Source organism: Poecilia reticulata, chromosome 18, assembly GCF_904066995.2.
Source record: "Poecilia reticulata chromosome 18, P_reticulata-male-v2, whole genome shotgun sequence".
NCBI lineage: Eukaryota > Metazoa > Chordata > Actinopteri > Cyprinodontiformes > Poeciliidae > Poecilia > Poecilia reticulata.
The window spans coordinates 11,377,335-11,401,881 of record NC_088847.1 but is presented as its reverse complement, the minus strand read 5'-3'; the positions used below and the strand labels follow the sequence as shown (position 1 = coordinate 11,401,881).

The following is a 24,547-nucleotide window of genomic DNA, read 5'->3' as shown; positions in this document are numbered from 1 at the left end:
ACCAGAATGACTATTAGCTTATTTGGAGGAAATGGGGGTGGGGAGGAGAGTTAGCAGGTTTTAAAACACCATTCAAACTGTAAGGTGCTCTTCACAAAATAAATGATACCATGAAGAAATTATAAAGCAAAATTTCAAGAGATCAGGCAAAGGCTGAGCACAACTGGCTCTTCTAGGTCTGGTCTAATAAATAAAATCAATATCTATTGATGGCTAAAGACACATAATGACTTTGAGAAAGTGTGAAATTAAAACGTTTCTTCGTGTGTTACATTGTTTCCCGTACTACTTCATCATTGCTAGTAAATCAATGAGAAAATGTATCAAAAAACCGCTAAATAATAGCAAATGTATTTTGTCTTTTCACTGCTGACCTAATTATACACCACTGATTAGAGTATAAGAGTGAAAACACCTCACTCGGGCTATTAATAATGAATAAATATGAATAAATTTGCTCACATATTATATATATATATATAATTTTTTTTTTTTTATGCATGTTTTACTCAGCATTTCATTGCTGGATGTTGTTATGAAGTAAAACTGAGATTTTCCGTAAAAACGTGCAATGCGCAAACGACGCGCGCACATCTGGAGGAGGACCTTCATGGAAAATTCATCTCTCGGTCTTCTCTCTGTGGACGGACGACGTCCACACACGCTGCGGGCAGCCTTACAGAGCAGAGCTGAGACCGAAGTGCGAAGCTTCAGTTCACACAGCACTTTCAGCATCTTACTTTACTCTTTTAAATCGCTTCGTGAGTCGTTTTTTCCAGCTTTTGACTGCAACGGAGCGGCTTTTGGCGCAGGGAAGCTGTGCAGTGTTGCTTCAACTGTCCGTCCGGAGTCGACAAAAGTTTCCTGCCACGTTTTGAAGCAACGTCGGTCCATTTTTTCCCCCCCAATAATTTTATCCTCTTTTGCAACTATCGTCGTTGTGTTTTGAGGGGAGTTTGGCGTTACTTTCCAGAACTTTGAATCTCTGGGAGGTAGTTTGCAGTCTCCAGAATGCTGCCGCAGCTGCTCAGCCTGGCCTGCTGTCTCTTCTGCTTGCACTCTGTCAACGCAAATGTACTAAAAGCTGAGGTAAGCGAAGCGGGGAAAATGTGATATATTCTCTTTAAACAGTGAATTGTTATATTTACAGGTACTGAGTTTTACTTTGGGATCTTGCACTCAGTGAGATTCGTGGTTTTGAATGTCGTCTCTGCTGAGCTGCTTTGTTCTGGGGAGGATAAGTGTGTGTGTATGTGTGTGAGGAGGGGTGTAATGGGTTTCATCTGTCAGACTGTATAAACTGGAGGCCTGGAAGTTGCTCTGAATTCACAACCAAGTGAACATGATACAGTCAAAATGGCAATCTCAAACTCAAGTTTAAGACTCTAGGCTGCAGTTTGGTTCCCCTTCAATAAGCCTAAATCTGTAATCTTTTGTGCAATGTTGCAAATGACTGACCATGGGCATCTGAGTGTCGCCAATCAGGCTCTCCAGGTTTATAACGTCACCAAGTAGAAACAAAGTTAAAAATACATTGTATTGTTGGGATTGTATGTATCTTTTCAGACTCAAATATCCAAATGTTTCAATTAGTTGGGTTTTTTTGGTAACACTTTATTTGAATAAGATAATAATGCATAAGACTGACACTTTTAATGCAAAGTTGTACATACATTAAAAGTCGATTTAAAAAGTCAACTTTGCATTGAAAGTGTTATTACTTACCAAATAATGCAAAGTTGGCCATTTAAATGGACTTTCAATGCAACTTTGAGTACAACTTTGCATTAAAGTGTCATTATTTACCGAATGACACTTCATGACAACAGTCATAGCCATTCATAAAGACTCCTTCATGTTCATATCTGAGGTTATGTCAGTATCATACACACCCCTTCAAATAAAGTTTGACCTTTTTGCACATTTTAATGCATAAATACAAAAGTTCACTGTAAATATGCAGCTTACATGTAACTGTAGTGGCAACAAGATGGATGGATGGATGGATGGATGGATGGATGGATGGATGGATGGGGGACCGTGAAAGTGGGTCAGCATCAGTGGAGGAGTATTTGGCAGCTGTTTCTGCAAAAATATGCAGCATTCAGCACAAATTAGACATAACATGTCATAACAATTTATCTCACAAACTAAACACTTCATTTGCTGGATATCCCCCAATTCCTCTGCCGCCCCCCCCCCCCTCCTCCCCCCAAAAAAAACTTAAACACTCAGCATTACTGGACGTATTTACAAGAGGACGTGTTCCAGTTCCCGCTGGACACAGGATGCATGAAAAAGCCAACGGAGACTTTAGTCACTGACCGCAAGGTGCTGGGGTGTGAGTCAAGCCAGACGAGGTGGATAAGTCAGCCGGTTTACAAGAGGCCTGCAGCACACACACTGACACACTGATGAATATCTGTAAACACAGCGGGGGGAAACAGCGTGGCGCAGGTGCCCTGCACCAACGCAGCTCCTCTGATAACGCCTGAGGGAATGTGTTTTTGTTTTGTTTTTTTCTTTTCTTTTTCAAGCACCTTTCAGATGAAAATGGAGTTTGTTGTTTGCAGATGCTGCTTCACTCGGTGTTGATGCAGAATGAAGACAAGCTTTAATTATGGCTTTTAGGATTACGTCATTGCACAAAACCCGTAATCAAAAGTTAGATGCGTTCCTGTTTGGGTTGGACCGAACGACGACGACGTAAAAATTCAGCTAAAATAAATGTTCAGCTGAAGGGAAGTGATGCTCTCCCTTTTTGTTACTGTTTTTGAAGGAACTAATTTCTTAATCTAGACTTAAGGAGAAAAAAAAAAGCTGAAGCGGCAGAAAAGATGTGTGATTTATCTGTGTTTCTCAACATCAGACGTTCCCTCTCTGACTTCATTGTGACGAGCAGACGAGCTTAATCCATGCCGAGTGAAAGGAGGAGCCCCACCACGAGAGAGAGCAGACTTTTAAGATTCTCAGAAAAAAAAAAAAGGCTTCTCCAGCCAGCATCTGTTTTCATTCACCCTTTTTGCCTTTGTAAGCTTTCTCGACTTTAAATAAAATGCTTAGTTGGGGCTGGTGAGCAAAGGAAGTGGTCAGTCGTGAAAACAACACGTCTTACACGGCAGGAACTTTACTTTCTTTCAAAAAAAAGAGAGATTTTGAGATTTCTTATTAGCATTTGGAGACACGTGTTACGACCCCAGCTTGGGATCAGAGATTTGTTTAAACCACATCTGGACCGGGTTGCTTTTATCACAACTGGTGATGTAGCATGAAAGAAAAACTTTGCTCAGGGCCTGATGCCTGCTGATTTGACAGGCAGCTGCTGTCACTTTGTGGAAATAATCATCTGGAGCTGGCCTAATTGGAAACCGATGCAGTTCAAGGAAGAGACGTCTATCTTGGAGTTGCTAATGGGGAAAAAAAAAAAAAAAAGGTCCAGCTTGGTGTTACAGGAAACATGAAAGAAATCTCTAGAAGTTCATTATTGGATGATTTTTGATCAAAAGCTGCATTCAAGAGGGTATTTTGGGGTTCAGGTTCTCAGCTGGTTAGATTTGCATCAGTTGTCCAGATGTGCTGACGCAGTGTTTGGCCTAAATGAACACAAATATAATTTAATGCACAAGAAGTTTATGCACAAGTGAGTCCTAATTGGAAAATAAAAAAAATATCCATCCATTGCTTCAGTTTCTAGAATAACACAATGCTTTTATAAGGACTTGTTTAACGATAAGTGTCTGTTAACACAGCTTTTAAATTTATCTCTTAATAATCCTAGAAATTTAATTAGCAATATATTAACTTCTCTAGATTGCCTCTTCTTTCCACAGATTGTGGTTCTGAACTCAGAGTATTTAAATTAAGTCGGAGCAAACTTATACTGATAGATATTGTTTATTGCAGAAATATGACCGTGTTTACTTACAGACCGTGAGTAAATTATAGAAAATTACTTTAAATCACAGCTTGTAGAAGCAGATTGGATGGTTTCTGTTGGGATGGTTTTCCCTTTGCTAAATAATAATCAAGTCAACTGAACACATTTATGTCATGATTTCACTCACTTCTTCTTTCTGTTCCTTTATTAAGATTTTACTGACCAAAAGAAAATGGCCGACGTATCATAGAAAGTTCTATTTTTGGCATTTTTCATACGACAACATAAAAAAAACAACCTAGAAATAAAACACAGATCATTTCAAATGAAGTTTTATGAAACCAGTACTGATATGTAAATACTCACTTCCATGTGTTTAAATACATATTGGCGGCATTTTTTAGCGAAAAGCTTATTAAACATTCTAGCTGTCGGTATTAGCAGTAATGCAGTATGAGTTATTTGTATTTATTATGTGATGATGAAATGCCATAAAGTACCTAGAGGTGAATCACACTGAGGGGAAACTCCTAACAGCTCACATCTTGTTTTTATTTCTCCTTATGTCTTTTTTTATTTAACCAGGAAAGACAGAGAGAATTTCAAAATCAAATTTACATAATCAAAAAAGAACCACTCAAACAGCAACACACAAAGTTACACATCTTCAAATGGTGTTAAACTGTAAGCAAAACTTTAAAAGTACAGCCGTTTGTTTACAGAACAATCAAATTAATCAGCAGTCAAATCTAAGACTATTTGAATTCCTTTCAATCTGCTTTAAATGCTGCTGATTTTGGAATATTTTTGAATATTTGTCAGTAGGAAGAGTTTTTGTGAATATGGTGAAAATGAAGAATGTTGAATATTAGATATAAGACGTGAAGGATCACTTTAGAAAAGACGATACGCCAATTACTGGCACCAACAAAGCAGACTATCCAATGCTAGCATACAAAATATCGACAACTGTTGGTAGATGTAATATTCAAAGAGTTTGAGTTGTTTTCATTTCTTCATCCATACGTCATCTATGCTCTCTACCTCCAGTGATCATTGGTTTTCCATCTCATGGCAACATGGAGACACATAAACATGCAGACAAACCTGGGAACAACTTAGACTATTCAATTTCAGTCTTTGTTGGAGGAAACCAGAAAACTCAGACATGCACAGTGAGAACATGCTAACTCCATTAATCATAGCTTAAAAAGTAAATAAAAACCAGTAATTGTATTTCTTTCTTTTTTTTAAGTATTAAATGCAGCATTTGTGTGAAAAGGTCAGAAACCGTTTTCTGGATGCTGCTCATTAAACTGACCTTTTGTGGTATTTTTAATGTTTCCAGTTGCACATTATGTGGAATAAATCGTCAAGCAGACCAAACTATTTGACCAGCTTGACCAGGATATATATATGCATATATATAAACTGGAAACCATGTTGGATGGTGTTGATGTGAGCGCTAACTAGCCGAACGATGCCAAGAAACGAGGGTAATATAAAAGTCGGGCACTCATGAGCTGAATTCTGTGGTTTTTTTCCACTGGCACGGAGAGAAGGGAACAACTGACTCAGTTTAAACACTAATCCCGACTCCTCCGTCTCTGTCCACTCTTCCTTAAAATACTTTTACTTCTGCTTCTTTCCGCTTTTAATCTGTTTTTTTTTATCAGCTTTTCCTTGTCTGTGCATGTTTTCTCGACATTTAGAAAAAGAAAAAAAGAAAGCTTAGAAGCCTCTGACTAATCTCCATCTCATTTCCAGTTGTATTCTCATGGTTCCTGTTGCACATATGGCGACCTCCCACATGTCGCCGTTTTCAGAAATACCTATAAAAGTGCTTGGGATTTTTTTGATTCATCACGTCCATAGGGCCTGCAGGAACTTGTGGTTGACTTGGTTTTATTTTGATTCAGGAAAACAAACCTATCTCATAAGAATGTGAGTAATTTTGTAAAGCGGCGTAGCGCCCGCCTACAGGTCCTGTGATGGGTGACAGCCAGCTGGGGAATAACGTTTGTCATGCACGGCATCATGGTCACAACACCACTTTGATGGTTCAGGGTTGATGTTTTTTTTTTTTAACTTTTTTCTTTTTTAATTGTAGACCTGTTAGAAACATCCAGCTTGCTTGAGAAATGCCATACTGCAGTGGAACGACATTGGTTTATTGCACTGATAAATGCTTCACATGGGGCAAATGTTTGTTGGTACTTTTGTAGCAAAAAAGTTTTAGATTTTTTTTCTGTCATAAAATGTTGCTGAAGTACTCTGAATAAATATTAATAACAGATAGAGAACTTGCAGTAAAGCAGAGCCCAGTGGAAGTTAGCCTGTTAGCAGCTAACGTGGCATCACAAGCAAAATAACGACGACAGTAATCAGTATCAGATTTACATTGAATTATTACTTTAAGTAAAAGAATCACAATGACATATAGTAAAGTTCAAAAGTCTTACATAATTGATTTTATGTAGAACAGAAAAGCAACAGTTGTTCTCTATTTAAACTGATTATTATGTTTATTATAATGCTTTCCATATTATCATTTGTTACTTAGGCTAAAGCAAAATCATTCAAAAAATGTAATTTAAATTTGATACATTTTTAGGACTCGCAACAAACGTCTAAAGGTACTTATACAAAAAAGCAAACAAAAAAATCTAATTCATGTACAGAAATATGTTTTTCATTCAGATCAATTACGCAGAAAAAGTCAATTTCTTAGATTCGAGAGCTGATTGTTATAAAACAATCTAATAACACTAAGTTCAGTCAAGTCGCTGATCAGCATGTGGTGACAATCAATAGTTCCTTTCATGCTTTCACTAACCTAACACCAAACTCTTAAATTTAGTATTAATTTTTAAGTGTCTATTGAATGAAATCTTGGGTATATTTTATATGCAGCAACTAATATTCCCCTGCTTAGTAGCTCTCTTAGGTTGCCAACTGTAGATTAAAAACTATATTACCTTGGTTAGAATGATGCTTTGCTTCGCTCTCCTTTAGTTTCCAAGCAATGACTGGTTGTATTATCTGAGTTCGGAAGTATTTTCAAACAACCAAATTTGACCTTTTTTGGGAAATAAACTGAAAACCTTTCATTAACCAGTTGTTGGGGAGTGTGTGTGGACAGGTGGGAGGAGCCCACCTTTCTGGAGCCCACCTGATGCAGAAAGGTGGAGGAGCCCACCTTTCTGCATCATCATTTGCTCTGAATCTTGAACTTCATAAAACCGTGGAGCGCCTTGATAGTGAAAACCAGCCAGGACCTGCTTATGGTTGGTCGTGATATATTTAGGCAAGGGGAAAACATGGTGATTTAAATAATAAACCCCTTGTATTGATTTTATAACTGAGACAAATATAACTATACTGTTTGGCCAACAAGTGTTGGGTGACTGAATCCAGTTCTCAAAGGTTTTAGAAATGATTCTGCTCCAATCCAGCTGGTTCTTCCAACTGAACTACCTCCTTCCCACATCAACAAGTTTTTCAAAGGTCTGGTAATAAACCATTGGATTAATTTAGTTCTGCTACACCAAATAAACATATAAAACATGCAGGACACCAATATGGTAGACTGGTATTGGACACCACTTTCTAAAACAGACAAACAGTTATGCCGTTTTTGGTCCACACCCTACAATTACTCATCTTGCAAAAGCGTAAGGAAGCAAACATAGCATGTTTTGCATGAAACAGATCAAAAATAGGCTTTTTTAAAAATTAAAAACAACCTGTAAAAGTCACCAGATTTTATTTTCTTACCCTTTACAGCTTGTATTTTGTGTTCTGTCTTACAAGAAAATATGCACACATTCCTTAACAATTCAATCCAAATTACATTTTCTACCTTTCCATTGATTCTTTCCTATCTTCTATTTTGCACCATTACTTTTTTTGTGCATTGTTGCTGCTGTGATCCAGATGATTCTGAATTATTCTTCCTAGAATACGGCGGTTTTACAGGATCTATACATAACGTGGCTGTTTGACTTTTAGCATCTGCTCATCAGACTGGTCTTTTGCCGCTGGTGCATTATATATATCTAGACCACACGTCAGAGTAAGACCCGGCGTTGTGTTTACCAAACTAGCAGCCAGCCCTTTGACCACACATGGTCGTGTAGTAAGCTATCTGGCCAACAATGGCCGCCATGTAGAAGCGTGGATAAATAGGAGCTTTGATGGAGGCTGCTGGGAGTTCCAGAGCAGGGGAGAGGGGGGCATGCTGGGATACCTGGAAGGCCAGTCGGAGGTGGCGGCGGTGTGCAGAGTAGTTTGGGAGCAGTGGAGAGAAGTGGAGGTCTTGATGGTTTGTGGGAAGGGTGTTTTTATAGAAGCAGACACGTCATCAGACTGGAGCCACAGGGCACACTAGGTGCAGTCAGCCTGGAGACAGAGAAAGTAAACTTGCGAGAGTCAGTGGATGAAATAAATTCACTAGGTGCTTAAATAATCCCGAGAAATCCCGGAGAACTTGTTAGACCGAGTGAGGAGAGATGGAGAGAAGGGGGATTAGGTGCCCCTCTGCAGCCCGTCATAAATGAACCTTGTTCTCTGGTTCACCACATGACTAACAGTGGCTGTGTGTGCACAGGTTGTGTACTCTACGGCCTGGTAGTCCGAGTCGGTTTCTACATTTCCATCCTCCTGCTTCGCCTTCCTTGTTTTCTGGAGATGGGCCTGAAGAGAAAAGCGGCACATATGGTGGAAAAAGAGAGATAGTTGAGGTTTAGAGGACGCTAAAGAAGGAATCCGTTGGAGTAGCACCAGATAATTTGTGGGTAAAGACGCAAATGGGTGTCAACTCTTCGGAAAAATCTGACTATATTGGAAGAGCGACCTAGTCAGAATCAAAGTGTTGATAGCACTTATGCCTTACAGATGCTCTCCATCCAATCTGACTGAGATTGTAATATTTTTCAAAGAAGAACGAGGAAAACATTTCTGTCTCTTGACGTACAAAACCGATAGAGTTACCCCAGCAGACTTGGAGCTGTAACTAGAGCAAAAGGTGGCTCTACATCTATATCATTTAGATAAATATTAAAATATATATCTTCTATCGACAGACAGACATTTTCTTTCCCTGCACCAGAAATATGTGAGTCTATGTAGTTACTTGTAGTTTTTCAGTACTTTTCTGAATGGCTGCTCTGTTAGCCAAGCAGCTACATTTTGTTGCCAAATTCACTGCTGTCTTTGTGCGATGACAACAAAGTGTAATTCTCTAGTCTAGTTTGTAGCTGGTGGATGTTGAAAGAGCTTGCATTGTTGTTAGCATCTTTAGCCTAGCTGAATATGTCCTACTGACATATTTCCCTCAACAAACCCTCTTTAAACCCTTTGTTTTACTTTTAGGAGAAAGTTAGATACAATATATCACTCTGAGACTTTAACATTTGACAAAAGAAAAGGGTGAATTAGCCTAGCTGTCCATGACCTGCTCTCATGCAAAGCTAACTGTGTCTTGACTGATCCAGAAGTTGGATAAATTACATGTCTTTGAATGTTAAATTCTCTTCTTTTTTGACAGTGTATTGGTAGACCACCAGCTGTAAACGATGGAAAGAGAGGGCTAACCATTTAATGTGCTAACACAAATAGTTGTGGTTTTGGCTGACACGTCGACAGAGGACAGCAGACAAAGATGGTAGTTGGTAGAGCTGCAAGTCAAGCTTTGAAGAACCCAAATGTTGCTGAAATGTTACTTTTTCCATCATCGGAGCGGCCAGTTGTCTTTGGCAACGATTGTCTAGACAGGTTTCTGGGTCATTGTGACTAAAATGACAGTGTTTACAGAGTGTGTGTCTAATTTGGCCCTAGTTCTTCTGTCTCGCTCTAACCCACAATAAAGTTTCCCTCAACGAGTTCAGCATCCATCACAGGGACATTTTAGGGGCTGGTTTCGCTTTAAAGGGTTTGTAAACGGGGTAATGAATCACAAGAAAGGAGTACGATTGTGAATTTAGCATAGTTAATATGCTGGCGTTGGTTAACCAGTTATTTCAACACAGAGACACAAACACTTTGTTTCCCAGCATCTTCATAATGTTCGTCTGAGCCAAGAGAAGCAGGTCCAGACAAACTCTGAGAACCGAGGGAGATCAGACAGATGCCCACGCTTCTCACTTATGAGGCCCAGCCCTTCTGTTTTCTGCAAAATCACATAATTGCTGCATTTCATGGGTTTCATTTAAGAGACGATTAATCAAAAAATGGCAAAAACATTTAAAACAAACACTATAGCCTGGTGTTGTATTTGTATCAATGTTATCAGCTTATTTTCAGCACTTTTTGACTTCAGTTTCCAAATGTTATATTGTGTTTATTTTATGTGAACATTTATAGTGACACGCGCCAGCCTACGTTTTGCTTTTACACTTTGAAATAATTAAAACTCTGCTGATTCAGCATTGCTTAAAAGACTTGGATATGCCTGCTTTGTCTGCCATTATCTGTGTTTTGAAGTTGTTTAAAGTTAAAAGTTGACTGCTAATATTCAAAAATCACACCGTCGCCATATGTATGGCAACATTAACCATTTATCATGTTAAATACCCAGCAAGAGGAAACAGACAACTTCTTCAAGTTGGGAACATCAACGTTTCGTAAAAGAAGTCATGTTAAACTGGATCCTAAATGTGTTATATTCCAGGGTTACTGTACTGTATGTGTTATCACTTTAAGATGTTTTCATATTTAATTGTCAAAGTCCCTGTGATACGATCTGTGAGACATTTCCACATCCACATAAAATATTCATAGAATGAATAAAGAGTTGCCTTTAAATAAATGTGCAAATGTAAGTTTTTTTCTCCTTTTTTCTTCTTTAATGTCGCACTTAAATGTTTCAGATTGTAAAACTCAGCCTCATTTATGTGTGAACAGCCCTTTCAACGTCATGCCACATCGTCTCAATCAGATTTAAGTCCAGACTTTGACTAGGTCACTACTAAAAGTTGCTCTATTTCTGGGACTTTCCTAAAGCAGACTCGCTGGTTTGCTTTGGATAATCTTCATCATAAAAAACGGCAATTGAGTTTAAGGTCACAAACTGATGTTTATCCTTCGGGATTCTCCAACAAAAAGCAGAATTTGTTGTTCAAATAGTTGTAGAAAGTTCTTCAGGTCCTGAAGCAGTAAGCAGAATACAGATCATCACCTCTGCTCTGTTTCACCTTCAGAATTATGAAATTCTGTCACTTTTACTTGACCAGAAACAAACCTTTCAAAAAGACCCCCATGCGTGTGTGTTTGTTTTGGTCAGCAGAGGCTTTGGCCTCAGAAACCTCCCATTTTGGCTCAGCCTCTCTGCCTTATTGTTGAAACAGGAACACTGACTGTAACTGAGGCTGCGGGACTTCAGATGTTGTTTTGGTACGTTTTCAACCTTCTGGACTCTCATTGAGTTTTTCCTGTCAGACCGGTCACTCACATCAACGTCTCACATGTTTCCATCTGTTCACAGTGGCGTCACATAGCTGTAGAAATTACATCATAACCCCCGATAGGCGGACCGACATCTTGTCTTGATTATTTATAGGCCGAATACAATGTGTTGCCTTTTAAGGCTTTTTGGTCTCCTTCGTTTTGTCAGACAGATTTTATTTAAGTGATTTCTTGAGTCATGTCCGATGTGACTCTGTGTTGCTCTGTGATGGACTGGTGACCTTTCACCCTGCCAGTGATCACTGGAGACAGGCAGCTACCTCGGATGGATGGATGGTTTCTTAATTCTGGGTGTAGCTAGTAAAATTTTATTTAAAAAAAAAACAGTTAATTCATGATTTAACAAGGGACTCAAACACAAGTTGAGGTATTTATGTTCAGCCAACAGGAAAGGCAATTTATTTTCTGCTCATATGTGTCATTCACTTCCCCTTTCTTCTTTTGTGTACGCTGCCACCACAAGTGAATTCCCCCACTGTGGGATCAATAAGATAACTCTACATTTGTAACGTAAGGAGATGCACAGGATTTTGTCTTATCAGTGCTGATGTCTCACTTTCTCAGGCGTGGCTGCAGAAGTATGGCTACCTGCCTCCAGGTGACGTCAGAGCCCAGGCCATCCGCTCGCCGCAGTCGATTGAGACGGCGATCTCAGCCATGCAGAGGTTTTACGGACTGACCGTCACTGGGACCATAGATACCAACACGCTAGAGTGAGTTCTGAGTCTGAACACTTAGTCATTCAGAGAAATGTTGAGGGGTTTTTTTAAAGTCCTATTATATTTTATGCTATAGGGCTTTTTATTTTTTGTTTTGAAATGATAAATAGCTATTTTCTGCATTTCAAATAGCAAGAAATGTAACTATAAAGAGTTTTTCTCTTCTTCTTTTTAGTTAAAGAGATATTGCTCCTGATTTTAAACCCAGCTGTAACATTTTTCGCGCTGTTTCCAGAGCAATGAGTCGGCCGCGGTGTGGCGTCCCGGACAAGTTCGGGCCAGAGCTGAAAACCAACCTGAGGAGGAAGAGATACGCCAGGCAAGGTCTGAAGTGGGACAAGTCTGAGGTCACCTTCAGGTCAGAACTCGTTATCTTCTCCTTTATTAACTGTCTTTGGTGCAAACGAAGACGATCTAACAGCTTTCATTAAACATTTTCAAGTCTGTGATCTGTTAGTTGTGCCAGGTTTGTTCTTAAATGGTCTTTCTTCCGTTCTCCCTCGGCAGCATAGAGAACTACACCCCCAAAGTGGGCGAGAGAGCCACGCAGGACGCCATCCGAAAGGCTTTCAAGGTTTGGGAGAGCGCCATCCCGCTCACCTTCAGAGAGATTCCCTTCAGCCAGATCAGAGGGAAGGTCGACAAGTACGCCGACATCATGCTGTCCTTCGCCGACGGATTTCACGGCGACAGCACCCCGTTCGATGGGGAGGGCGGCTTCCTGGCACACGCTTACTTCCCCGGTAACGGCATCGGGGGAGACACACACTTTGACCTGGCTGAGCCATGGACCACCGGCACCGTGGATCAGGGAGGTAAGATGAAAACGATGATCTGCTGCTGTAAAAACTTAATCTACCCTTGCATTTCTGACCTTTTGTCTTTCTGTCTCTCTGCAGGAAATGATGTTTTCCTGGTGGCGGTCCACGAACTGGGCCACGCTCTGGGTCTGGAGCACTCTGACGACCCTTCAGCCATCATGGCCCCCTTCTACCAGTGGTTCGAAACTGAAAACTTCCAGCTGCCGGACGATGACCGCCGCGGCATCCAGGCTATTTATGGTTGGTGGTTTACTTCCAGGATGATCTGCTGATGAGTTAATAATGAGGATATTAAAATAAAACACTTTCCGGGTTCAGCCTGGGATTTGATTTCAGTATTTTCCTGGTCTGGAGAAAGGAAGAAAAAAAAGGAGTATGGAAAATATTTGTGTTTGCAGACTGCATTCCAAAGACAGTTTTATAACTTCCCTGAGTCATTTCTTCCTAATTTTCTAATTTGTTCGTTATTTATTGAACTTCTTCTTTCCTTGTTTTCATCTTCACTAGTGTTGTTAACAATTTGTAAACAGCCTGCTCAGGTCCCGTCTTGTGTTCTTTGTTCCTTGACATTTCTAACTTCTTTCGTTGTGTGATTCTCTCCTTAAATTGATCCAACTTTCTGTCGCTGTCCTTTCTTTCTTTTCCCTTATTTTTCCTTCCTTGCTCCTTCCACGTCTCCTTTCTTACTTTACTTCATTCCTTAAGTTCTTCTTGTCGGTCATGTTTCACATAAAACCAGCCTTGTGTATAAATATCTTCCCACCAAACCAACCATTTCTCATTTCTCTCTAAATCTCCCCTTCAGGTTCCAAATCCGGCGTTCCCCCTCCTCCTCCTCGTCCCACAAAGCCGTCCAAGCCTGACAGGCCCGACGAAGGCCCCGATATATGCGAGGGACACTTTGACACCATCGCCATCCTGAGAGGGGAAAAGTTTGTCTTCAAGGTACAGGAAGTGAAGTCATTGCCTTGCAACCTCAAAGTGCATCAGCTCGTTTATTCTGTTTTATTTTTAGGCTTTAATCGCCATCGAAGCAACAGTATTATCATCCTGTTTGATGATAGAAGAGGTAAAAGTGAACCTTTGTGCCTTTGTTTGCAGGACAAGTGGTTTTGGCGTCTGCGTAACGACAAGGTCTTATCCGGCTACCCCAGGCCAGCTGGTCAGTTCTGGAAGGGACTTCCTTCAAACATCAATGCCGCGTACGAGAGGAATGATGGGAAATTTGTCTTCTTTAAGGGTACGTTCCTACTAAGATTGGGGATAAGTTTACCTCTGCTGCTGTCATTGCGAGTTTGTTAATTGTGTCATCGTTACATTTATGTCCAGGTGAGAGATACTGGGTTTACAGCGAGTCCACCTTGGAGAAGGGTTATCCGAAGAGCATCAAAGACCTGGGCGCCGGCCTTCCCAAAGACAAGATTGACGCCGCTCTCTTCTACACGCCAACAGGACAGACGTACTTCTTCAAGGGGACTCAGTGAGTTTTGCTTCTGTTGAACTTAAGATGAAGTTTCGCTAAGCTCAGGATCCCTCATTTCCTCTTTTTGAACATATCTTTTGTATATTGGTACAGACGTATCGCCCTCCCTGGTTAAGTTGTTGATGAATTGATCTTTTTTTTTAACAGCTGCTTAAAATTCTTGAAATAAAATTTTTTGACAAAATCCCTCCACACATTATTGACACACCGAAGAATCCCTTTAAAGTGAAATGTAGCTAAATAATGTTGACCTTTCTTTAGGTAGGAGCATTGAATTGGTATTTCATGTTTTAGGCTAGATTAAGTAATAAAATGGTTATTAGAAAGCTGCAGCAATGAAAGGCATATTAACGAATATGACGGTCGTATTTGTTAATATGGTCATATTAACAAATACGAATATGATGGTCATATTCGTATTAACCATCATATTCGTATGGTTAATACGAATATGATGGTATTCGTATTAACCATCATATTTTCTACCATCACAAACATAAATGACTAACTCGTAATGTAATGAAAACTTGGCTTTTTGAGCTTTTCATGGTGGATTCAAAAACCTGTGAGTCTGTTTCCTTCCCCAAGACCCAATCAGGGCAAAACTCTTCACAAACGTTTTGAAACACAAAGATATTTTCTAAAATAAATAAATAAAATAAAATCACCTGGTTCTCCATTCAAATGTGTTGGTCATTTCGCATGATAAAGATCAAAAACACATGGATAAAATCAACACCGAAAAAGTTCACCAGACTCAAAGTTAATCTTTGGGATGATATTTAGCTGACTGCAATATACATTTTTGCCACTAGATGTCCCATTACTTCTTTCAAACTCCTATAATCTTAAAAACAACTGTTGCTTTCTTAAATGTGCTATTTCTTTACATCGTAGCGGTTGTTTCTGTTTACGTTGATAACATGTTGTTTCCATCACATGTAGGTACTACCGGTTCAACGAACAGACTCGCAAAGTGCACAGCGACTATCCAAAGCCCATCAGCAAGTGGAGCGGAGCCCCAGACAACATTAAAGCTACATTCATGAGTGAAGATGGATGTGAGTGCTCCTATTTACTGTCCATGCATGAGCAAAATATGACGACACTGTAATTCATTTGAACAATTTCCTTCTTTTCACAACTGAGTGAAAATATGACGACATTGTAATTCATTTGAACAATTTCCTTCTTTTCACAACTGAGTATGGAAATTAAGATTTGTCCTCTTCTGTGTCGTCTGTTCCTCCAGCTTACACTTACTTCTACAAGGCCAACAAGTACTGGAAGTTCAACAACCAGCACATGAAGGTGGAGTCCGGCTACCCCAAGTCGGTGCTGCGCGACTGGATGGGCTGCGACAGCGAGGAGCCCAAGAAGGGTCGGACGGTGATCATCATCGAGGAGACGGAGGGCGGCTCCTGGGTGGCGGGCGTGGTCATCCCCCTCCTCCTGCTGGTGCTGGTGCTGCTCACGCTGGGAGCGCTTTTGTTCTTTAGGAAGTACGGCACGCCCCGACGCCTCCTCTACTGTCAGAGATCGCTGCTGGACAAGGTGTAGACGGCGCGGCGGGGGGGCTGACAGACAGACAGACTGCACAAAGAGGGACAGAGCGACGGAACGGGAGGAGTCCGAAGGAACCGAGAGCGCACCGAGGATCGGGGAGGAGAACGATGCAACTGTGGGGAAAGAGAGACCGACTGGGGGCGTCGAAGGGGAGACGACATGTTGGGAGGTTTGTAAGTGCCACAAAAAGAAAAAAAAAGAAAAAAATACGCCCATGAAACTGAAATCAGGAAAAGGTCTATTTGTATTTTAACTATTTACATGTTCTGTTTGTGTTGAGAAACTCAGACCTGCATTCATAAGGGAAACGATCAAAGACCCATTCCTTCATTTTTATCTTGACGACTCCAGCTGAACTGCTGCCTGATTCTTCTAACTTTCAATTTACTTTTGTTTCTGTTCAACTTTCCTCAGAGATTAAACATCTGGACATTGTTTTCCTTCAGGTTCTGCAACGAAACATTTTATCTTCACACTGTTGCTTTAAAGTTAATGCTAAAAGGCTTAAAATGAGACAGTTAGTACAAAATCAGCACAAAAAATACTTTAGTTAGTAAATATTCTTCATGCAATTAGATTCAGAAGTACAGCTGAAACCAGATATTTACAAACACTATATAAAATTAAAGTGGGAAATTTTTTGTTTCTTTAAGGTTTTTTGCTGTTCACTTGTTACATTTCAGAAGATTAAGTACATTTTCTTAGGATTTGGTTGGACTGTCGTTCGAAATGTAGGGCTTGCTTCTCCCAATAGTTTGCTATAATTTTGTCCCATTCCTCCTGACTGAACCAGTTCAGCTGAATCAGGTGGATCACATCTCCAAAAACTAACTTAACTTAACTTAAAGCCACGTTGAAGCTAAATTAGCGCTAAGATTTGAAGCCAGAAACTTTCATCAAACTTTAAATTCCTGACTGATGTGTCTAGAGATATTTCTTCAATCTTCTTCATCACTGATCGGACTTTCATCCCACCGGATTAACAGCCAAGATTTCTCTTTATTCCATAAATATTATCTGACTTAAGACAGGACAGCTTTCATTTCAGGCATTAAAAATTATATGTTTTCAAGGCTGTTATAAATATCTGGCTTCAACTGTATCTGATCCAAAATTTAAGTGTAAGTTTTCCAACAATTAATGTTTTAAAGAAGAAGCTTTGCTAAAAAAAAGAAGGTACTAAAATAGTTTTTGTTTGAGTTTTTTGGTACTGATGTGTTTTTATCACTCTGTTCTCTTTTTACTGATTAAAAATGCTCTTTTATTATTACCATTGTGATAAATATTATTATTTGTAAAGATTGGTGGGTTTGATGGAGTTGTGTGTAGCAGCTTATCACTTATGGTTGGTATTAACTTATGCAGACTTGAACTTTTGTAATCAGTCGGTCAGACTTCATACGAGATGCTGGAGAAATGGAACAAATCCAGAAAACAAAATGTCTAAAAAAAAAATTAAAATAAAACAGTTCAGGAATTTTTCTTTACTTCTGTAAATTGTAAAAATCTATTTCAAACTTCAGGCATTAAAATGTGCATTAAAACAGACTCAGTGCAAGCAGTCAGACGGAAAATTGATTTTCAAATGTGATGCTTTAACTTGAAAATCCAGTGCTTTATTCTTAAACATGAGCTGATAATGGTTTCCACAATACGGTGCAATTTTTTATTTTTATTTTTTTCATTTTAAATTGTCATTATAAATATGATTATTATTATTATTGTTGTTGATTGGGAAAGTCCGGTTTGTTTTATGTGTTGTCATTAGGAGTCCTGCTGGACAGAGGCGTTACCATGACAATGAGGGAAATGAAGCCCAGCTTCCAATCAGATCAGAGAAATGAGAGTTCAGACAGATTTCAAAGACGATCCTGGTTACGAACATCAATTCCGATGGTGCTCAGTGATCAATGACGATGATAATGGTAATGATATTTACAGTGATGATCTTATAAATAAAACGGAATGAGATTTTTCAACTTGTCTGTTTTTGTGTATTGTTTTTTTTTTTGTTAGATAAAAAATAAACAACTTTTCATAGCACAAAACAAATAAAAAAACAAACTTTGGGGAATGACATCATCTCTGGTTTGTCTGTTTTTTTGTTAGATAAAAATAAACTACTTTTTAATAGTACAAAACAAACAAAAAGCAAACTTTGGGGAATGACATCAGCCCTGGTTCGTTTCGCTCCTGATTTTGAGATCAACATCTGCTGTTTTTCTCAGCTGCTTTCCCAGCTGGGGACGTTTCGCGCTCCGCCCAGATCATTTATCTGCTTCAGACCGCTGCGGTCAGAGAAATAATGGACAGCATAAAGAAAGGGAAACGGCACGGGAAAGGTCGATTTTGTTTTTATTCAGCTTCCTTTTTTTAATTCCAAGGAAACGGAGCCAATGAAAGGACTGAGGAATAAAAGAGCAGATTTCCAGAAAACCAGCAGATTTCACTTTCAATGTGAATGGATCCACTTAAAAAAATAAAGAGCCCACTGCACTGAACCCCATTAAAAACCTCCTGGTTATTCCAAACAATTCTGATTTCTGAACTCTTCCTGAGTTAAAACATTAGTATTGTTGTTTCTAAATGAATATCAACCTGGGGTTTTTTTTTTTTTCGTTATTTGAGATCTGAAAGCACTGCATCTTTTTTGTTATTTCAACCATTTCTCATTTTCTGCTAATAAATACTAAATCATTGGTTGGAATTTCAGAGACATGTTGTCAGTAGTTCATAGAATAAAAGAACAAAGTTCATTTCACTCAAACACAGAGAGTAAAATCAGAGAAACTGAACATTTTCCAGAGCTGTAAATACCCATGAAAACTTCCCAGATAGTTTATCATTCATTCCTATACGGTTATTAAGGACAACCATGTTTACTTTGTTTAAATAGAAATGTGTTTATAAAACATAAAAAGAGAGACATTCACTTAAATCATCTTCACTGTTTTTAATCTGCCCCCTTAACTTTTCCAAAAAGTTAACTCATTTACTTAAAACAAATAAAAATGTTGTGTCTGCTGATGTAACTATGTTGGTTGGTTGATTTGATTTTAAATTACTTCTAATGCAGTTTCAACATTATTTACAATACTTTAACTTAGGAGTCAAGGAGAGAAAAAAAGTAGTTCACATCCTTCACGTAGAGATCAACCTGGGGAAAAACTACAAAGGGTCAAAAGGTGAACGGTTCAGTAGCGGCTGCGTGTGGCAACATCACATCTAACTTACTCAAGTAAAAAGTAAAGTAATTCTTCAGAGCTCATCTGACAGCCTACGTTGGTGTGTTACATCTCAAAATCAAGATACAGAAAAGAAAACTATACTTTGTGTTCAGACGCAACAAGAAAAATCCCCGTATCTTGACCGAGTGGCGTGAATAAACCAGCAGCAGCAGCAGCAGCAGCTTGACTCCAGCTGTTCTTCCTGCAGCGCTCACATGACGCTGACCCACAGCAGAGCGGTCTGGACGCGGTCTCCCCTGCAGGCCGCTCCGAGCCAGCAGTCATGTGTCGGAGCTGGAAAAAGTGATGGGACGCTCACAGCATCCAGAAGAATGCGATCCGGCCAACCATCTGGTATTTTAGAAACATCTTTCCCCCTCAGCTGGGCCTGCTGCAGCTTGTGTTTGTATAGGCAGTGTGCGTGCGTGTGCGTGTGCGTGTGTGGTGGTGGCTTAAAATTCATGGTTAAAAAACATCAAGCGAAACTGATTGCGAAAAGATATTGCAGGATCAGATGATGACAGGCGAAGCTAAGGCTTCATGCGGATCGTTTTCCATCCCTCCATTATTTCCTCACCCTCCGCGAAACAATCCCCTTTATGAGCTTCGGCCTCAAACCACTCCTTCCATCCGCAACTATGTCTTGTCTGTTTTTCTTCTCTGTTTTCTCCATCCCTTCATTCCTTCGCGCTTTAACTCCTGATGTGCCGGCGGCGGCGCAGTAAACAACCGCAAGCTCCAAGTAAAAGAGTCACAAACAGGAGAGGAAAGTAAGAGGTTGCGGCTCGGCGTCGCGTTTCATTTCAGTGGCTTATTGTTTGATGTGTCCAGAAATAAATGTTGGGTGTTTCTTGCTCTCTGATGGCCGTCCTGATCCCACACTTAGAGCTTCTCTTGTGTTCGTTCATTCTGAAGAGATCGTGTTTTTTCTAATGTGGACTTTGTTTTTAATAGTTATGTGACTTTTGGAGGCAACTGGTCAACGTGGGGTTTCTTTACAGGGTACCAAACACTTCCCTTTTTTACTGGAAAGAAGAAATTGAAACCCATTCGTTATTTTTGTTTCATTTAACAGCTGTGGGTGTATGTGCAAAATAAAAAATCATGGGAATTTGTGGTCCAATGAATTCCAAATACTTTTGTTTTTTTGGTGTTTTCAATGAATCTGGACAACTTTTGATCACTTCTGGTTTAATTCCTCTGAACGGCTCAGCTTCATGATGACCGCTTCCTCTTCCAACTATCAAGAAGACATACAAATTCCAGTCAAAGTATTTTAATAGTTTTTCGTTTTTCCCCAAAATGTGTGTTTTTTGTGTGTTTCTTCACAAAGCTCTTTTTAGCCGAGTCTGTATAACTGAGCCCGTCCTCCCATTGGCTGAGCTCCGGCTGACTCAACTTCCTCCTTTTTCCGACGCAGATGAGACAGACACAAATAAGGACGTGTTCCTGTTGACGGTCAGACCACCTGATGAGGACATTCTTTCTGTTTTCTTTGTTACTTCCTCAGAAAAGAAGCGGTGGACTTTGGTGCTAAAACCTACAGAGGTGACGTGTGAAAGCAGCGAAAATAGATTTGTTGGCACATCTAAACTCGGTGCCTGCCATTTTCTATCCATTGAAACCATTAAATCGGCGAGTCGAGCTTCACATGCCAAACCGGACAGATTCAAAACTACCTGAACTGCTTTGTTAAGTGCAACACATCTGAGTGAAATCACGATTTTTCTCAATGTCTGTGAAGGATTATACTTTAAGCCACATTTAGTACATTTCCTTTCTCGGCATCTGGTTTATTTCTTTCCTGCCCTCTTTCCGTCTCTCTGTCACCTGGAGTTTCCATTTGTCTCACTGAATGTCTCTCCTGGGACATTTCTGAGTAATACTGTATAAAACTCGAGCAATTGAAAGACACTGCAGGATACTGTAAGAGTTACAATTGGTAATCTAAAAAACACACATCCAGCCATTTATCATTGGTTATTATTTAATAATTCTATCCTAAATTAACTGTGACAGTGGTTCTCGAACACAGGAAAGATGCCCCATGGTTCCCAGGATACGATTAAAACAACTCATCAAATAGAAATGAACAAATATCGTTCTGTATGGATAATAATATGCAAAGAGCAGTGGTTGAATACGAGGTGATGTTTTATTATATCACAGCAATGAAAGATGAGCTATAGAAAACCTCCTCTGACGCTGTCCGGCTTCACGTTTTCATCTGGAACCATATTCATCCTCCTGAACTGATCTGATCTGCTTTTTGTCTCACAAGTGGGACATTTGGCAGCAAACTTGCAATCCAATTTTCTTTTTTCTTTTTTTCATCCTCCACTCCACCCCCCCATCCCGCTCCATCCTCTGCTTTTCTGTCACTGTCGGCCATTTTACCTCGGAGCCCGTACAGCATGGCTGGGCGGTGCAGGAACCACAGCGCCTCCTCCATGCCGGGCAGGAAGTGGCCGGGATGGGCTGCTGGCAATTCAACCAGGGTCTCTGACTGGGTGACCTACATTCTGGCACTGCACGCTTTTCCACTGTTGCTTTGTTGGCGCCCTTAGCTTCAGTTTGACTCTTGGCGTCGGAGCAGGAGTCTTTTCAGACTGGAAGCGTTGATGATGTTGCTAGACGATTTTGAAGAAACTCTTGTCTCTGTGTGGCTCGAAGTAAGAATTTTGGACGCTGCGCTTTTGTACAAAAAGCGGCAAACGGGGATAATTACAGGCCGCCGAGCCAGTTCTCAAAAGTCACGTAGAGTTCAAAGTGTTCAGACTCTGCAGTTCATCAGACGAGCTACAAAGGCTGCCCCATGGTTAGTTATTCTAGGAACACCCAGGTCAGGAACAGGCCTTTATGACCAAGCTGCTGAATCAGAGCCCCCACCTCTCCTTCTTCTACCCTCCACAACGTTTCACCGCCGGTACAACACACCCTCAGATCTGCCAGGAAAGCCGCCCCGCGTCTGGATTCGCAGATGCAACCACATCTGCACCGTTGTCCTTCAAGGCCCCCCCCAACTTCATCCTGGAATCAGAACAGCCTCACCTAACTCCCCCCCTGCCCTTACGCCTCCCTCCAGTGCTGACTTCTGCACAATAAGCAACATCTGCTTCTCATTTCCCCAAAAAACCAAAACAACACGAGGAGTAGAGGAAAAAGAAAGAGGGGTGGGGAGCAGGGGGGTCGCCTCACATGAGAAGACCTTCCTTCTCATGTGAGGAGTTGAGTGGGAAAAAAAAAAAAAGAGAACGAGAAGTTGCACTTCTGGCTTTGAAGGCGACATTTTCTCCCCCCTCCATGTTGGATCATTGTCTCCATTTCTGCTACGCGACACTCAAGCTCTTTTAGGTCAAATCTATAAGCAAAAAAGACAGAAAAAAACTGGAATAATGGGGGAGGGGAGTTGGGAAGAACACTCCCATATCCACAGGAAAGAATCTGCAACTCAGCGGCTGCAGCGGCCCTAATTACAGTGAGGCTTTGCTGAAGTCTGCAACAAAAAGTCAGGGCAAAGAGGGAGAAAACCGCGAGGAACGGAGAAGGAACCTGAAAGCCAGGGGTGAGCAGAGTCTGTGGGCAGAGTGGGGGGAGAGGGCTAGTTTAGATTGTAAACAGTCGGTTTATGAGTTAAAGTCACACCGATTTAATGCTGACTGCAGGAAAACATCCCCGCAAACTTTACTGTGCTGCTTATGCCCTGCTGGAGGCAAATAACGTGACGAGGAACCCTCTGAGTTTTACAGAAACCCTGAAAGAGGGAAAGGAAACCCTGAGAAATGGATTTCAAATACTCGACTCGGTCATTGATTTATTGAGGAAATCGTCTGATGTTACGTCTCTCCCCCCCAAGTTCTCTGCTGAACTTCAAACATTCAGAGCTGTGCAGAGGTTCGACCTCACCACAGATCTCTTCTGTTTCTCCCCTTCATGATGTAGGTCACATGTGTCCAACTTAAGGCCCGGGGGCCAAATGTGGCCCACAGTAGCTTTTTATGTCGCCCTCCATGCTCCAAATTACATAGTTTTCAATAAATCTGCAAAACTCACTCAAAATCTGCACATTCCCACATTTCTTTCAGATTTTTTACTGCACATTTTTCACAAAATTGGCCAACAGTGAGGAAATCCAGTTGCTAAGAGAATTTTAGGGAGGGAAAAAGTGCGTGGAAACCAGCACAAAACAAACCAAACGATAGATTAAAAAAAAGAAACAGCTAATTGTCTCAGCCGCTTGTTTCCTCCACTGTCGGGAATCAGAAGGTGGAAAATATTGGGAAACACAACTTCAGGGAATTTCCATCAGATTGAACCCAGATTTCAATAGTGCAGTAGAGACATCATTCTGAAACTATTCACTGACTGGAGCAGAAACATGCCAATATGATGCGCACCGTTTTGGAAACTTTGTGCAATAAACTGGCATAATACAACCACCACCGTGTTTTCAACACTGGAAAAGGGTTAGGATTCTGAAACCATAACACTTTTAGTTGGTCAAACTGCAGACTGTAGTTCTGCGGCATATTTCTGGTTGCTAATAGTTGACAATAAAACTATCTGGTGTGAGAGACGGCTTTATTTAGAGGTTTGCCAGGGTTCCTCTCTGAGCTCAAGCTGTTACCCAACACGCTCCTGGACTGAAGCTGGTTGATTTAGTCCCAGGAAAAACATGAGTCAACCGAAGATTGCTCCACTTGTGCTCCATCGGTCTGACTGCAGATTGGTGGAAGAAAAACTCTGAACGCTCAACGCTGAATCAATTACCTCCAACAGTTTTTGGGACTCTTCTAAAGATTCTTAGAAATTCATTTTGCTCGAGGGAACGATAAAAAAACAACGTGCTGCATAGATCACACTCTGTTTAGCTCAATATGGCCGAGTTCGGTCTGCTTTTAAAAGCCCCCCGGTCTCATTTAGATCGTTTCATCTTCTCGGGACTTACGTGAAACGCAGACGTTTAGGCATTATGCAGAAATACAGAACATTTTACGATTATAGAAAACTCTTAAATGGCTAAAAGTATGATCCAATCCCATTATATGCCACCTTTATACGGTCGGTTTCTTAGAATGCATTTTACCAGCTTCACTCTGGAAAGAGTCGCATCAACGCCAGAAAATGTCAGATTGAACTTCCTGCCAGCAGCAGTTAAGCGTCTTTGCAGACATCAGAAGAAATGCTCCGTTTTGCCACTTTGGTTTTGTTTTCAGTTTTTTTATAGCTGGATCCTCTAAAAGACAACACAAATTTAAGCAAATAGGAATTTGTAAGTTACAATCTCGTCCAGAAGACATCATGTGACTCACTGAGCTGGGAAGCGAATCAGATTCTTTTTGTCCATCAGTTCGTTTTCCAGCAACACAAGAACTCCTCTGGAGCCAAAT

The 24,547-nt window shown here is 40.4% G+C and overlaps 1 protein-coding gene across 1 annotated transcript; it reads left to right on the top strand.

The window, feature by feature from the left end:
- The first annotated feature begins 609 nt into the window (after window positions 1–609).
- mmp14a (matrix metallopeptidase 14a (membrane-inserted)) lies at window positions 610–17,909 on the top strand. Its single transcript, XM_008428004.3, has 10 exons — window positions 610–1,089; window positions 11,906–12,054; window positions 12,296–12,418; window positions 12,568–12,875; window positions 12,960–13,121; window positions 13,687–13,826; window positions 13,983–14,121; window positions 14,211–14,361; window positions 15,310–15,425; window positions 15,617–17,909. The coding sequence occupies exons 1-10, from the start codon at window positions 1,012–1,014 to the stop codon at window positions 15,922–15,924; spliced, it is 1,674 nt and encodes a 557-aa protein (XP_008426226.1). The 5' UTR covers window positions 610–1,011; the 3' UTR covers window positions 15,925–17,909.
- The last annotated feature ends 6,638 nt before the right edge of the window (window positions 17,910–24,547 follow it).